Genomic DNA, 14,135 nt, shown 5'->3' on the forward strand with positions numbered 1-14,135 from the left:
AACATGCCTTCCACCCGAAGGTGGGTTCATCCCCCCGGGTCTCCCACAGGCCAACGGGGTCAAGACAGGGCTGCCATGACATGATGTCATAAAAACTCACCATGCAGACGGTCCTGCACCCTGAGAGTCTGTGCCTAAAGCGGGAGGGGGGGGGGGGGGGGGGGGGGGGGGGGGGGGGTGAGGATTAGGACGTGTCAGACCCAATCCTGCTAACAATCAGACAAACACCATCAAAAGCAGATTGATTACATCCATCAATTAGATCAGCATCCATCCATCCATCCACGGAGGGATGGGTCATGGTAATCAATTACAGTGTTCCAATGCTTAACAAAAGGATTTTGTTTTACCCTTCGGGGGGGGGGGGGGGGGGGGGGGGGGGCATGATCACAAACGGATTCCTTGTTCAGTATTGAATTCACTTTTTCTCAGCTGCAGAGGGGAATATTTGGAAGACAGAAGATGGACTGAACCGTATCTGAGCTGATCCGGTTGTGACCACAGGGAGGCAGCCTTGCAATGGAGTCCTGCAGGTTCCACAAACGCAGCCTTGCAATGGAGGGGATGGAAATAGGACTCAGGACAGGGAACGTTTACTCAATCCAATTCGTGTTATTTCAAAAAAATCATTGGATTTCAATGTGACTTTAAAATTTGCGGCAATTTTTACATTTCTATTTAATACATTTGGTTTTGAACTTGAGTTCGATGATTGTTAAAGAGCTAAACGTGCACAAGGCAGCATGGTGGGACAAATATGAAGCTAATATGAAGTGTTTCTATATGGCATGCAGTGTGTGTGTGTGTGCTCTCCAGATGTGTACACACTGGCATGGCTGTCCTCCAACAGTAAACAAAGCTTCCTGGTCACAGTGTGAAGTGTGTCCCGACCTCTGGGTGTCCATGTGGCCCCCCTGTTGGGTTTGTTCAGGACAACATTTGTCTCGGGCGGCAAGCGAAGGACGGGGTGAGGCGCAGAAGGTGGATTTGCTGTGGCGACCCCTCACGGGACAAAAAGAGAAGTACAGGAGTAGATACCAAAAACAAAATCTAGATTTTCCCATTTATTATAATGGAGGCTTTGGAAAAAAATCATATCTTGTAAAATATGCGTTGAATTCACTCATCAAAAATCACCAGTCTTAAAGGTCCGATATGAACTATCATGAAACATGGCTTCTGGATCTGATCCAGAATGAGGTCAGGAAAAAATAATGACTTTTAACATTAAAAGCCATTTATGGATTAAAAAATCAGTTAAAAAAAAAAAATGTAAGTGAATCAATCAACTCTGATTCACTTTTACTTTTCGTGGTTGTTGTACAAAGATATCAAGAAAAATCTAGAACCCTTTGATGATGATCCAGATCACCATGTGGACGGTGCAGATCCAGTTAGGAGGGGGACGAGCTGCTTGGCGGAGGTCTGTGCTCTCCAAGTACTTTTCTAGTTGAATTTAAATTCCAGAGACGCTAACACTTTAAACAAAAACATTAAATTCGGGTGAATTGATCACTGTAAATTGACCGTAAGCACAAGTGAAAGCCTTAAAGTGTTATAAGTCAAATTTGGAGATGTGCTCCGACTCATCCATCCAAGTTAAATAAATGCCCAAAATTAAGATTGGCTTTTATTCTCATTATTAGACTTCTGCGCTTCCCAGCCCGAGGCCCAACCCACTGAGCGGCTGCGCAAACATTAAATGGGCCAGGACAACAAAAGACACACATAAAGAGCTTTTACAGGACAGCTCAGAATTTGGACCACTTGTGTCAAAACTAAATAGACACAAAGACACATGGAGGGGGACAAACCCAAATGAAAGTGCCCATGTGTTGCAGCGGCTATCACCGAGCCACGCGGGGCGTTTGTTTTCATGCAGGCAAATCGGGCCTCGCCCTGTTCCTAATGCGCTCATGTCCATGAATGGCTTCAATCTTTTGACAGGCAAGGTGAGCGATGGCTGAAACAGCTGGAACTGTGTGATGCCGTTCAAGGGAAACTCGAGGGTGGAGGCCGAGCGGCCTGTAGAATAAAGGTGCGCTTGTTTCTCCGCACCATAGGGTCCACGCCCGGACGCCCGCGTGCTCCGCCGCAAGTTTCTCCTCATACAATGAGGGCTTGTTTACACATCAGAGGTCCGGGAGAACGCGTGACACACGTGTGTTGTGTTCCTGGGCCGAGAAAAGGGCGTTTCCAGGTTGGGGCGGTGGAACGCGGTGCAAACAGGATACAGGAAATGGACCTGCTCCTAGCAAGGGCCAGTCAAAAGACCCCCGGAAAATATAATAGGCACAGTGCTAGTCTTGTTCGAAATGAGGTCAAGTTACAATGGCTAAACATTGTTTTAAGAACGTGTGGTATTAAGTCGCCCTGGAAACGTACAGCGGTTGAAGAAGGAGCCTATTTCTAGTAAAAGTCCTTCATTCAAATCCTACGTGTGGAAAAAAAACTTTCTACCACGTGTACTTCCAGTAGTACAATTTCTCATTCTACAGAGGGGGGGCTGTTCAAGGTAGGGGTAGATTTAATTAACGTACTTTATTTGCCATCATAATCTAATTTAATCTGTGTTTGATGGTGTATCTCTGGGATGATTAATAGGAGAGTGCAGACGGTTTTTGTATTATATGAGATTGTTTAACTTTGTCGGGCTTTAATTAGTTACTCTATTTTTACAGTAAAAAACCAGGAATTCCAGCTTTCAGATAAATGTAAAGCAGTAAAGAAATTTATGTCCCCTTAAATGTAAATGTGCTTAATTATATGCTGCATCAAAGAAAATGTAAAAAAACCAACAAAGAAACTACCAAATCTAAAATCCTAAACCTTCAAATATGTCTTTGGATGCAGAGTAGAAAAGTGTTTTTTTTTTGGACGTACAGTAAACACACATGCAGCGTCCTCGTCCAACTGCGACTGACAGCAGTGTAAAGAAACATGAAAATGTTTCAGAGCCCAAAAAGTTTCCTTTTCATTCACAATAAGGATGCTGCGGCCCACGAGCCGAAACCGACTCCGCTTGTGTTGTGGGTGAACGTGCGGGCCTGCCGGGCGATGGCCGCGCCCACGCCTAAAGCCTTCAAACACAGGGCGCTCACTAGTATTTGTTCCTGTTCCTGGAGGTTTGCTGTTAGGGTTCGAACCGCGTCGGTGTGCACGTGTGAAGAAAGGCAGCTCAAGCTGCTCCACAGATTTGCAGCTCAGCCAACGCCACAGAGCGTTCCGGAAACGCTGCCAAGGAAAGACGCACAAGTTTAAATTACAATTAAATACATTACAATACAATAGATTCTCTATTCTGCTTTGTGATGCTTTTATTTTGGGTCATTTTAGCAAACATTAGTTGCTATTTGCAGCAACGTAATCCAAAAATCAGTTTCTCCTCTTTTTTTATTCTGACGATTTCATCCGAGAAAATATAATCAGGAATGGGAATGATTTTGTGAAGTATTGATCTGATAAACCTTGAAGTCACTTTCACCACAGACGTTTTGACCTGGCAGCAGGCGTATTTAAGACATGCATCAATATGAGACTGCGTGAAAAACGCTCCTTCATGACTCGCCTGATTATTACTCAGCTCAAAAAGTAACCAGAATCGAAAAGGAAACGGTTTATTTTGGGCTAAGCCTTGTTACGCTGTTTCCACCGTGATGTCACCATGAGAAAAATCACTCAACCTCCGCCCTGATTGGGCTGAGTGTATAATTAAAAACATCATTTCCTATCAAATGAAGACCATCGAGAGGACCGGCTCTCCTGCTCGTGTCACCTTGGCGTCACTTTGAGAGGCTCGAGTGGGAGGAGCTATGCAGATAGGGGGCCGGTGGAGCCTTTTTTAGTGGTGTCAGTCGCGTGCCAAACCCACAGTGGCCCGTTGTGACTCCCACCACACCCACAGCCACAGCCAAGCGTCAGGGTCAGCGCTAACAAGGCGGCATTCTGCTTTACCGCACGGCCGGAAAGGTTGAGCTGCAGGGACCGGAGCGGCTTTCGGCTCATTCACGTGGATGCAGAGGAATATTTAGAGTCTGAATTCACCTCGGAGTGCAGTTTTCTTCTGTGAGATCAACCCAACCAGCTTTTACATTTTTTTTATTTATTTATTTTTAAACACGTGGAATTTGTTGGACGCATTTGACGATGGCTGTAAGTCCTTTTGTCCTCGTTACTCTGTGCCTGTCCCTGGTGGAATCCAAGTTCTACAGACCGTTCCAGTTCAGCCGGTACGACTCTGGACTCGGCCCGCAGCGTGATCAGGGGAGCCCGACCAGCAGACACAAGTGAGCTCGCCTCATGCACGCTTTCTGTAGTCTCGCCGCCGGCTGTAAATCATAGTGAGGAAATGTTGTGATGTCTTTCTCCACCCGTCTCCTCTCTCAAAGGAACCACTGCGCCTACGTCGTGGAAAAGACGGCGTCCTTCACCGTGCAGGACGGGGCGGCCCCGTATGTGAAGGCCGAGTACAACAAGTGTTCCTGGGGTCAGAAATGTCCAACCCTCCAGTGAGTACGCAACATCTTAATGGTCCTGCATGCAAAGGAGAATGCACGCCACCGTGAAGCGTGCGCCCGGCTAATGATCGGTCGTCCCGCTCAGGTACCGCCTGCTTTACAAACCGCTCTTCCGGGTGGCCCATAAAACCGTCACGGAGCTGGAGTGGCGATGCTGTCCCGGGTACTCTGGTTACGGCTGTCTGGAGGGACGTCCGTTCTACCAGCACGCCGTGAAAACGATGCCGCCTTTCAAAGGCCCGCCAATGAAGGGGCCGACGTTCAAGGGCCCGCGTATGAACACTATGGTGAAGGCTAACGCGCCGAGTCCAGTCAAAGGACCTCCTGCCAGTGGTTTTCACTACCCGATGCGCCACTTTGGGGCTCCAGGCTCCTCCTCCTCCTACCCAGACAACTCCTTTGAGCATTATCCAACTGAGCCGGAGGTGATGCCAGAGCACGAGGCCCCACATCGAGCAGAACACGAGCAGGAACACGAGCATGGCGAAGAGCCGGCGCTCCACCTGCAGGAGGAGATTCCGCCGCCTTCCTCTGGCGGCGAGCAGCCCGAGGAGGAGACCAGAGGTGCGTGCTGCTTTTAAACCACATAGGGGTGTTTGTACAGAACGGATAAGTGACAAAACTGCAGCTCTTAAATTCTGATTCATCCTTTCCTTTTGAGACAGAATCACATGTTGATTTAGGCACTAGGATTTCCCCAATACTAACTTTGCTTTCTCTCTTTAGGCCAGACGCTGGACAGCGAGACAAAGGAACGACTATATAGGATGGAGGAAGGTGTGAGGCATCTAAACCAGGGTCTGGAGACCCTGAGGGCGACCGTGAATGGACTGGAAGAGAGCCTCCGGGCCTCGCTGAGAGAGGATGCCAACAGAATGCTGTCGGCGCTGCTGTCTGCTGCCCCGGGTCCCGTCCCTGCTCCCGCTGGAGCCTCCCGTCCGTCCGCTGTAGGGTTTGCAGAGATCCCAGGGGGAGACCCTGAGACGGAGGGTCTGGATGGCAGGCGTGTGTCTCCGGGTCTTGCAGAACTGAATGGAAGGATAGGAGAGCTCAGGACTGAGCTGCAAGCCAAGACAGCGGAGCTGAGGGAACTCAAAGCGACGGTGACGGGACACGATGGGACCCTGAAGCAGATGTCGATGTCAACGACGGAGTCCACGGGGGGTCTTCGGGGGAACGCCCAGGCAGATGTGGAGGCATTGATGGAGGCCAGGCTCAGCGCAGCTAGGACGGAAATCCTCGCTGGGTTTGAGAGCCGCCTGGAGAGCGCAGAGGTCCGATGTGAGGAGAAAGCCGGCGATGTGCGTCGTCAGTGCCGGAAGGAGCACGGAGAGCGGCAGGAGCAGATGGAGGACACTCTGGAGGACAGGACCACCAAGGTGGCAGCAGAGCTGAGAAACGTCCAGGCACAGATACATGGCGTGAAAGCTGCAGAAAGCTGCTGTGGAACGTTGAGTGGGCTGGTTGAAAGGGTGCAGCTACTGGAAGCATCGATGGTCGGCCTTAACCAGTCCCAGGGACGCGTAATAGACCAGCTGGGGGCACACAAGGACCACATAGAGGGGGTTCTGGAGGGCCGTCTGGGGTATATAGAGGACACGCTGAATCTGACTCAGCAGATTGAAAGTAACGAGTCCGGAAAGCGGAGCTTCAACCCAAACAACGTAGCGACGGCGCCGAGCCTGGAGGGCAGGATGGAGGGCAGGATGGCGGCTCTGGAAGGCCGCTTACTTACGGCGTTGGAAGAGCTAAGTAACACAACGGGCCCCACGCTGCTGGAGGGTCACGCCATTCCCAATCTGGAGACGGAGCTGGAGTCCCTCCGAGTAAGACTAGAGGTGGACGTGGACAGACTGCAGACGCACCTGAGCAGTCTTGAGATTCTCTGCTCCTCTTCCTGTTCCCCACCTCGAAACGGGTCGGGCATCCAAGGGGACTCTGCTGAGGAGAGCGTGAAGGTGGCGCTGGACGTGCAAGAGGACCGCTTGAACGGGCTCAATGTGACGCTCCAGCAAATCCAGAAGCGTCTCAGGGAGCGGGAGGAGCAGGCAAAGAGCGACCCCCCCGTCCGGGGAGAGCTCACGACGCTCAAATTCAACGTCCGCTCAGTGAGCCACGCCTTGAAGGGCCTGACGGATTCCCTGGGGTCAGTGGTCCACCAGGTGGGACGAGCCAATACCTCGTGGCATGAGAGAGAGGTTCGCCTGGCTCAGCAAATAAAGGGCGTGGTCCAGCTGGTGGGGCATCAGGCTTCAATGCTCGCAGCAGGCGAGCGCAGGCTGACCCGACTTAAGGGCGAGCTGCAGGAGATGAGGAGACGGTTAGCCCAGGCGGTTCAGGGCTGCCGGACCACAGCCATGGGGGGTCCAGAAAGAAGTCACGGAGGTCGGCGGCCGTGTTGCCAGCGTGGAGGACCAGTGTAAGGGTTTGAATGAGCTCGCAGATGACCTGGAGAAAATCAGGCAAGAGCTGGAAGGACAATCCAACGGGCAACGCTTCCAAGTCAACGGGACCCTCTCCAGCCACGAACTCCAAAACCGCACCGCCAAGGTGGCGCCGACGGAACGGAGTTCAGATCGGGAGGCGGGGCCCAGAGGAGGAGGCGCGTTCACCTTGGACTAGCTCCGCCCACGAGAACAGTAGATTTTAACGTCGGACGAGGAAGGCGATGAGTCTTCATCGTCATGTGATTTATTTGAATTCTAAAATGCGGCGGCTTCAAACCTGCACTGAAGTAAAGACGGATTTTGTTAGCGCTCAGTATGAAATGCTAACGGCAGCTAAGTCTGACTGCACTAATGACACGGAACCCTGCGACTGCATCATGGCGGCGGCGCCGTTTGCTAGCCGTAGCGCTTTTAGAAGCGACGCGCAGCAAACGGCACCTGTGTTAACGTACAGCTTTACTTATACGAACGGTTTAACAATGTTTACATGTGATTCTAAGTATTGTGTTTTTATACGGTTTCATTTCTTCAGCTTTAGTTTTTATTAGCTTGGTTTTTTTTTATTGTTTTTAGCTACATGCAATTTTCAGGGGTTTTCAGTCCTGCTTAATAAACATTTTTATTTACTGCTTTTGTGGTTTCTTATATACCGGTACCTATATATGGGTAAGATGTCCCTTGCAGACATCGATATGATGGGGAACGCTCGTCGAGATGAAAGATCGCAAAGGTGAAACGGAAAATTCAAAATTCAGTAAAGTCACGGCCCAGACACTGAAAACACTTTAGTTCATACTACTACTTAATAAAAGTAATCATCATATTTATCATCTATATTTCACCATAAATCTGATTATTTGCCTGTTTGGTGGGATTTGAAATGTTTTCATTCACTAAAAGTAAAATAGCTATCAAAAAATAGACCGATTGTGACTCAAACATCACGATAGGTGAAACTTCCAAACTCCAACTATGGCAACGGCAGGCTTATAAAAAAAAACAGGGCACTCATTTTAGTGGCTGCTGACGCCCTCTAGGGCAGTGTTTCCCAACCTTTTTTGAGCTGCGGCACATTTTTTACATTTACAAAATCCTGCGGCACACCCCCAACCAAAATGACACAAAATGACACTCTAACAGTACATATTAGATTAGATGACCTTTATTATAATACATATAATTAATAATATAGTTTTTTTTAATGTATTTATACTTAGTGGGAAACCTGGGGCTGTTTCGATGAACACAAAATGAAGACACACACGAAGCTCTTCCTCATCAGCTCTCAGTCTCTCTCTGCTTGTAGTTTTTATCGCCGTCGAGCTTGAGAAGCTCAGCTCACAGATATGTGGTTGAAAATGGGAGCAATGTCAGAATAGCTTTGTTGGCTAGAACGGGGAACTCCTTGGCAACAGATAACCAGAAACTGTCCAAAGGAAGATCAGCAAAGTTTAGCTTTAAACCACCATCTTGTTCCAGTTCAGTGTGGTGATGGGAATTCCAGCTCTTTTAAGAGAGCCGGTTCTTTTGGCTCCCAAGTGGCTCCTCAGATTTTTTTGTTGTTGACAAAATTAATTTAATACCAAATCATGTGCAGTGTAAAATTAGCTACTAATGTAAAAACATGCAATATATCAAATGTTTATTAAATGTCTTTATTTAAATCCTCTTTGCACTGCTAGCTACAATAAACATATTATATGATATAAAATACAAAACCAAACCAAACACATCTCACAGAGAACAAGGTCAAATCTCTGCATTTAAATCTCAAACAACACAACAAGAAAACATAAATTAAAAAGTGCAAAAGATAAAGCAGCATCAGGTAACAGTTCTCCTGTTTTACTGAAGATTGGCATCAAAGGAAACCAAGTGGCTCAGCTTGGAGGGGCTGATCCTGTTTCTCCTTTCTGTTATCATCTGTCCTGTTCTGGAGAAGATTCTCTCTGAGGGGACAGATGTTGCCACGATACAGTCTCAATCTCCGTGCGTGAGACGTGGGTAGACTGAACACCTGGACTCCCACCAGCTCAGTGGGGCTGCACTTCTTTGGATAAGCGGCTCCTCAAGATACGATCTTACTTTATTTTATTTTGCCTTTGTGTCAACCGCGTTAAAATGTGTCCAGATTTTTCTACGTTTTCTATCGCTCGTTTTTTTCCTCACCCTTTCTAGCGCGTCGTTTGTCTCTGGTCTAAAGTTCTCTCTCTCCCTGCCTCCCTTTCGTTTCGTCCGCTCGCTGTGCTGCGTGTGCGTAAACACCCCCCACCCCCCCCCCTGCTCGTTGTGGACACGCACACGCCCACACACACATCTCGACCAATCACGTTAGACTTTAACAGACTTTTTTTTTGGCTCACAATGACGGAAACCAGCTCTTGTCGTTCACTTCAAAGTCTGAAGAGCGATCTACGGGCGGCACACACGCTTTATCACAGCGCGGACACCCGACAATGTTAATTACGTGATATTAGAAAAAATAAAATAAATATATATATTTTTTTGGAAAATTTCTCACGGCACACCTGACGATCCGCGGCACACCGGTTGGGAAAAGCTGAACTAGAGACACACACACTGGAAGCCACATTAACCCATGAACCAAAATCCACGCGCAATAATAACTCTCACACCCAAAATCAGTGTCTCTCCAGCATCATCACAAAGTGCAGAGGCGAAGAACGACTGATCCAACACAGCTGCCGAGGACCAAACAACAAACCTCAAATTCTTGTAAAAAAAAAAAACTACACGCTGCACCCCTTGGTTTCGAACCCAGGACCTTCTGGCTGGGAGTCAAGCGTGCTACCCACTGCACCACCGAGAATGCAGGACAATGTCACATAAGGAAAAAGCACAGCTCCAGTGCAACACGCTGTGGTCTGAAATAGCACCTCATCATCCGACAAGCATGACTTTGTTAATGCCTCGACTTTCCTACCCCGCACTGGGGGGTGGTTGGTATTGCTACCAACTGCCGTGTCGGAGGCCCCGGGTTCGAGTCCCGCTGTGGGAGTGGGGTAGAGCGGGGGTAGCAGGGTAGGCCTGGGGCCTTGCCTGGGCGGGGTGAACTGGACCGGTCCACTTCACCCCGCCCAGGCGGCCCTGGGCCTACCCTGCTACCCCCGCTCTATCCCATTCCCGTGGTGGGATCTGAAGCCGGGGCTCTTTGAACTTTTCGACATTGCTACCAACTATTCCCCCACCCCCGTGCACACACCGACGCACACACTCATACACTACGGACAATTTGGAGTAATCGATTCCCCTAGATTGCACGTTTTTGGAGGTGGGCGGAAACAGGAGAACCCCGACGCAGACGCGATTTGAACCCAGTACCATCTGGCTGTGAGGCCAGCACAAACTCGACCAGCTGATAACCAGTCACTAACAAATTCTCAACACCAATGATGATATCACAGACAATCTGAATGTAAATATACATACTTTAATCTCACGTCCACAAATAATCAACAACAAACCTAGCAGACACAAATTGTATTGATCCAAATATAGACATTTTGCCAGCTGAAATATATTACATTTTAAAAAGGTCCAAATATTTTAGACCTCCAGTACTCACACAATACTGCCGTAGTACTTATTCAGTACTGCCCCAGTACTAATAGAGTATTGATGTTAACAAACCTCCTGAAAATATAAGCTGCCCGTTATGGGCTTTTCTTCCGAGCAGATCAGATCAGCAATACGAAAAAAATGCACATTTATATTTCTATCCATCTGGTTCACGTTTCACATCTAACACTGTAAAAAATAAAACAGCAAATGCACTGCAAAAAAAAACCATGTGTTCATTTGGCCTTTGGTTTGCTGACAGGATGTGATGTCACAGATCACACATCCAAGCCTCGTTGTATCAGAAAGTCGCTCCACCAGCATCACATCCACGTCTGACTCGTCCCCACGAGGGACGCTGCCATTGCACCGACGGAGAGATGCTTTCCGCTTCCTGGGGACCATGGCAACAGGAAGTCCCGCCCCTGAAGCCAACAAACATTTTGAAAAAAGAAGTGTGAAGAACAAGATGAAAAAAGTGCTACCCCTATGTAGTAATAATGAATACAACTGCATAGTTAGAAATAAAATACAAAATAACACGAAGGAGGGACATAAATAAGGAGACTACCATCGCTTTATCATGCTCTCAGTACATTTCCCAACCCACCTTGCAGTCTCTTCCTTTTCCGGGGCTGAGTGAAGTCAGGAAAAAGGAGAACCCTTCGATTGGCTCGTGGAAAGCAGAGCAGGTAGTCCATTGGTTGAAGATGACGGCGAAGGAAGAGACCGTCGCCGGGGGAGGCGTAGGCAACGGGAGCTGTGATTGGACCGCTGCTTCTGAAGTCACCGGGCGGGAGAAGCTGGGCTGTCAGAGATATAAATTACTGAAAATGCACACCAATTAAAAATGACGCACAAAGAAATAAGACATTAAAATAGGGTATATTTGTATTCACCTGGGTGTCTTCCTAACACCAAATCCGTGTACGTAACAAGTGTAAAATCTTTTTAACCTGAATATTTGTCTCGTAATTGCACTTCCGGTTAGATGCTAAACTGCCTTTCATTACCCCCCCAGCCACACCTGGGTGCAGCTCAACAGAAGAGCTCACCTGAGGGTGTCTAATTTCTCTCGCGGCTCAGAATCCCATAAACATTCCTACAAGTTAATTCATCGTCACCCGACGAACAGGAGTTCCTTTTTTTTTTTGGCCTTATTACTTTCTCACATCGGTCTCTTTTATGTGACATGAAACAAAGGGACACTCACAGAAAACGAGCGGTATTTAGGATCGGCGTGAGAACAAAACAGAAAAAAGGGATTTGGAGAAAATACAAAAGCTGCTCGAGCTAGCTGCGCCTAGCTACCGTTAGCATATTATACTGCGCGTGAATCGGTTAAAATGTCATAAATCGGGAAACTCATTTTACCTTTTCAAAGCCTTCGGATTCGTTTGGTCTCCTTCAACTCCTCTTATCTCATTTTAAGCGCTTTCGACGCTAGAAAATGCCAAACCTGGCCGTGCGGTCCGGTGCAAGACACACTTCTGACGTCACTAATGCCCGGCGTTAAATAGCGGAAGTCACAATCACAATGATGGAACTTCCGCTGAAAGTTTCAAAATAAAAGTGCTAGTCTAGTCTAGGGCAGCTTTTCCAAAAAAATATATATATATTTTTTATTTTTTATAATATCACGTAATTAACATTGTCGGGTGTCCCCTCCAAGCTGAGCCACTCGGTTTCCTTTGATGCCAATCTTCAGTAAAACAGTAGAACTGTTACCTGATGCTGCTTTATCTTTTGCACTTTTTAATTTATGTTTTCTTGTTGTGTTGTTTGAGATTTAAATGCAGAGATTTGACCTTGTTCTCTGTGAGATGGGTTTGGTTTGGTTTTGTATTTTATATTATATAATATGTTTATTGTAGCTAGCAGTGCAAAGAGGATTTAAATAAAGACATTTAATAAACATTTGATATATTGCATGTTTTTACATTAGTAGCTAATTTTACACTGCACATGATTTGGTATTAAATTAATTTTGTCAACAACAAAAAAATCTGAGGAGCCACTTGGGAGCCAAAAGAACCGGCTCTCTTAAAAGAGCTGGAATTCCCATCACTACACTGAACTGGAACAAGATGGTGGTTTAAAGCTAAACTTTGCTGATCTTCCTTTGGACAGTTTCTGGTTATCTGTTGCCAAGGAGTTCCCCGTTCTAGCCAACAAAGCTATTCTGACATTGCTCCCATTTTCAACCACATATCTGTGTGAGCTGAGCTTCTCAAGCTCGACGGCGATAAAAACTACAAGCAGAGAGAGACTGAGAGCTGATGAGGAAGAGCTTCGTGTGTGTCTTCATTTTGTGTTCATCGAAACAGCCCCAGGTTTCCCACTCAGTATAAATACATAAAAAAAACTATATTATTAATTATATGTATTATAATAAAGGTCATCTAATCTAATATGTACTGTTAGAGTGTCATTTTGTGTCATTTTGGTTGGGGGTGTGCCGCAGGATTTTGTAAATGTAAAAAATGTGCCGCGGCTCAAAAAAGGTTGGGAAACACTGCTCTAGGGCACACAAGCGAGAAATAATCCAGATTTACCACCCGATATATAATTTGTGCATAAACTGTTGAAAGCTCTCCCCCTGCTGGCGAGGTGGTGCACACGTTGGAGAGTCATCCTGCACCAATCATCATCTGGTGGAAGCGAGGGGGGGGCAATAAGTGGGGGCAGCCAGGGATCATGTGCATGAGCCTAGGCAAAAAGGCTAAGAATGATTGTTGTGGAAATTTCGAATCTTGGGTCAAAGAAGCGTTTATGTTATTTTGGGATGGAGCTGGGTACAAATGTGAATTTTGTGTAAGTTTTAATCATTGCAGAAGGATCCATCCATCCCTCCATCCATCTGGAAGGTCAACAACGGCAGTAAATGAAGATCTGCAGAGGTTTCCATGATAATGTTAGCATAAAAAATACCAGATCTTTAAATGTATGGGGCTAACTGACAGATTTAGAAGTAATTCCTGCTAATTAGATGGATTTTTGGACCATATATTTAGAATAATCTGAATAATCTCGAAATAAACCATAGTTCACACAGCAGTTAACATAAATAATAATAAATAAATAAAAAATAATAAAACTTTCTTGGACAAAAACTAGAGCATTTTAGGTTTATTTAACTTATAACAAAATACGCCCATCACCTGTGGCTACGGATGCAGTTTATTGGGTCCAATTACGTTGTGGTGGTAAATCACGTGACTTGAAAAGATTTGACCTACTTATTATAAATCCCAGCAAACCCACGTCACCATGTCAACACACGCAATGACGTATTTATCAATATTTACGTTACTTCGCTACCTAAAGCCAGAGCGAGGAGTGTACGTTTCACTCGGTACGTAAACGTTTTTGATGAATTGCTGTGTGGTTTGTTTCTTGCGTGACGTCGCTTTGTTTTGCTTGTGGCTCGAGCGGATGAGCGCGCGCGCCGATTATAAAAAAAGAGCGGCACTTTCAAACTAAAGGTTAGCGATTCCATTGACGTCTCGTTAGCTTGGCGTTGCATTCAAATGCTAATAAATTAACAGTGTTCTGCGTGTGGTTACGTTGTGAACTATTTTAAAAGGCCTAC

The 14,135-nt window shown here is 46.7% G+C and overlaps 1 protein-coding gene across 1 annotated transcript; it reads left to right on the top strand.

Annotated features, from left to right (window-relative positions):
* Positions 1 to 4,140: 4,140 nt before the first annotated feature.
* On the top strand, positions 4,141 to 7,139 carry LOC137898824 (EMILIN-3-like; the record flags this gene model as incomplete). The annotated part of the gene is given in 5 exon segments (XM_068742877.1): positions 4,141 to 4,286; positions 4,389 to 4,508; positions 4,603 to 5,081; positions 5,244 to 6,877; positions 6,879 to 7,139. Coding segments are annotated over 5 exon segments (2,640 nt in total), but the record flags the coding sequence as incomplete, so codon positions are not given.
* Between the last annotated feature and the right edge of the window lie 6,996 nt (positions 7,140 to 14,135).

This window comes from Brachionichthys hirsutus, chromosome 2 (genome assembly GCF_040956055.1).
Source record: "Brachionichthys hirsutus isolate HB-005 chromosome 2, CSIRO-AGI_Bhir_v1, whole genome shotgun sequence".
NCBI lineage: Eukaryota > Metazoa > Chordata > Actinopteri > Lophiiformes > Brachionichthyidae > Brachionichthys > Brachionichthys hirsutus.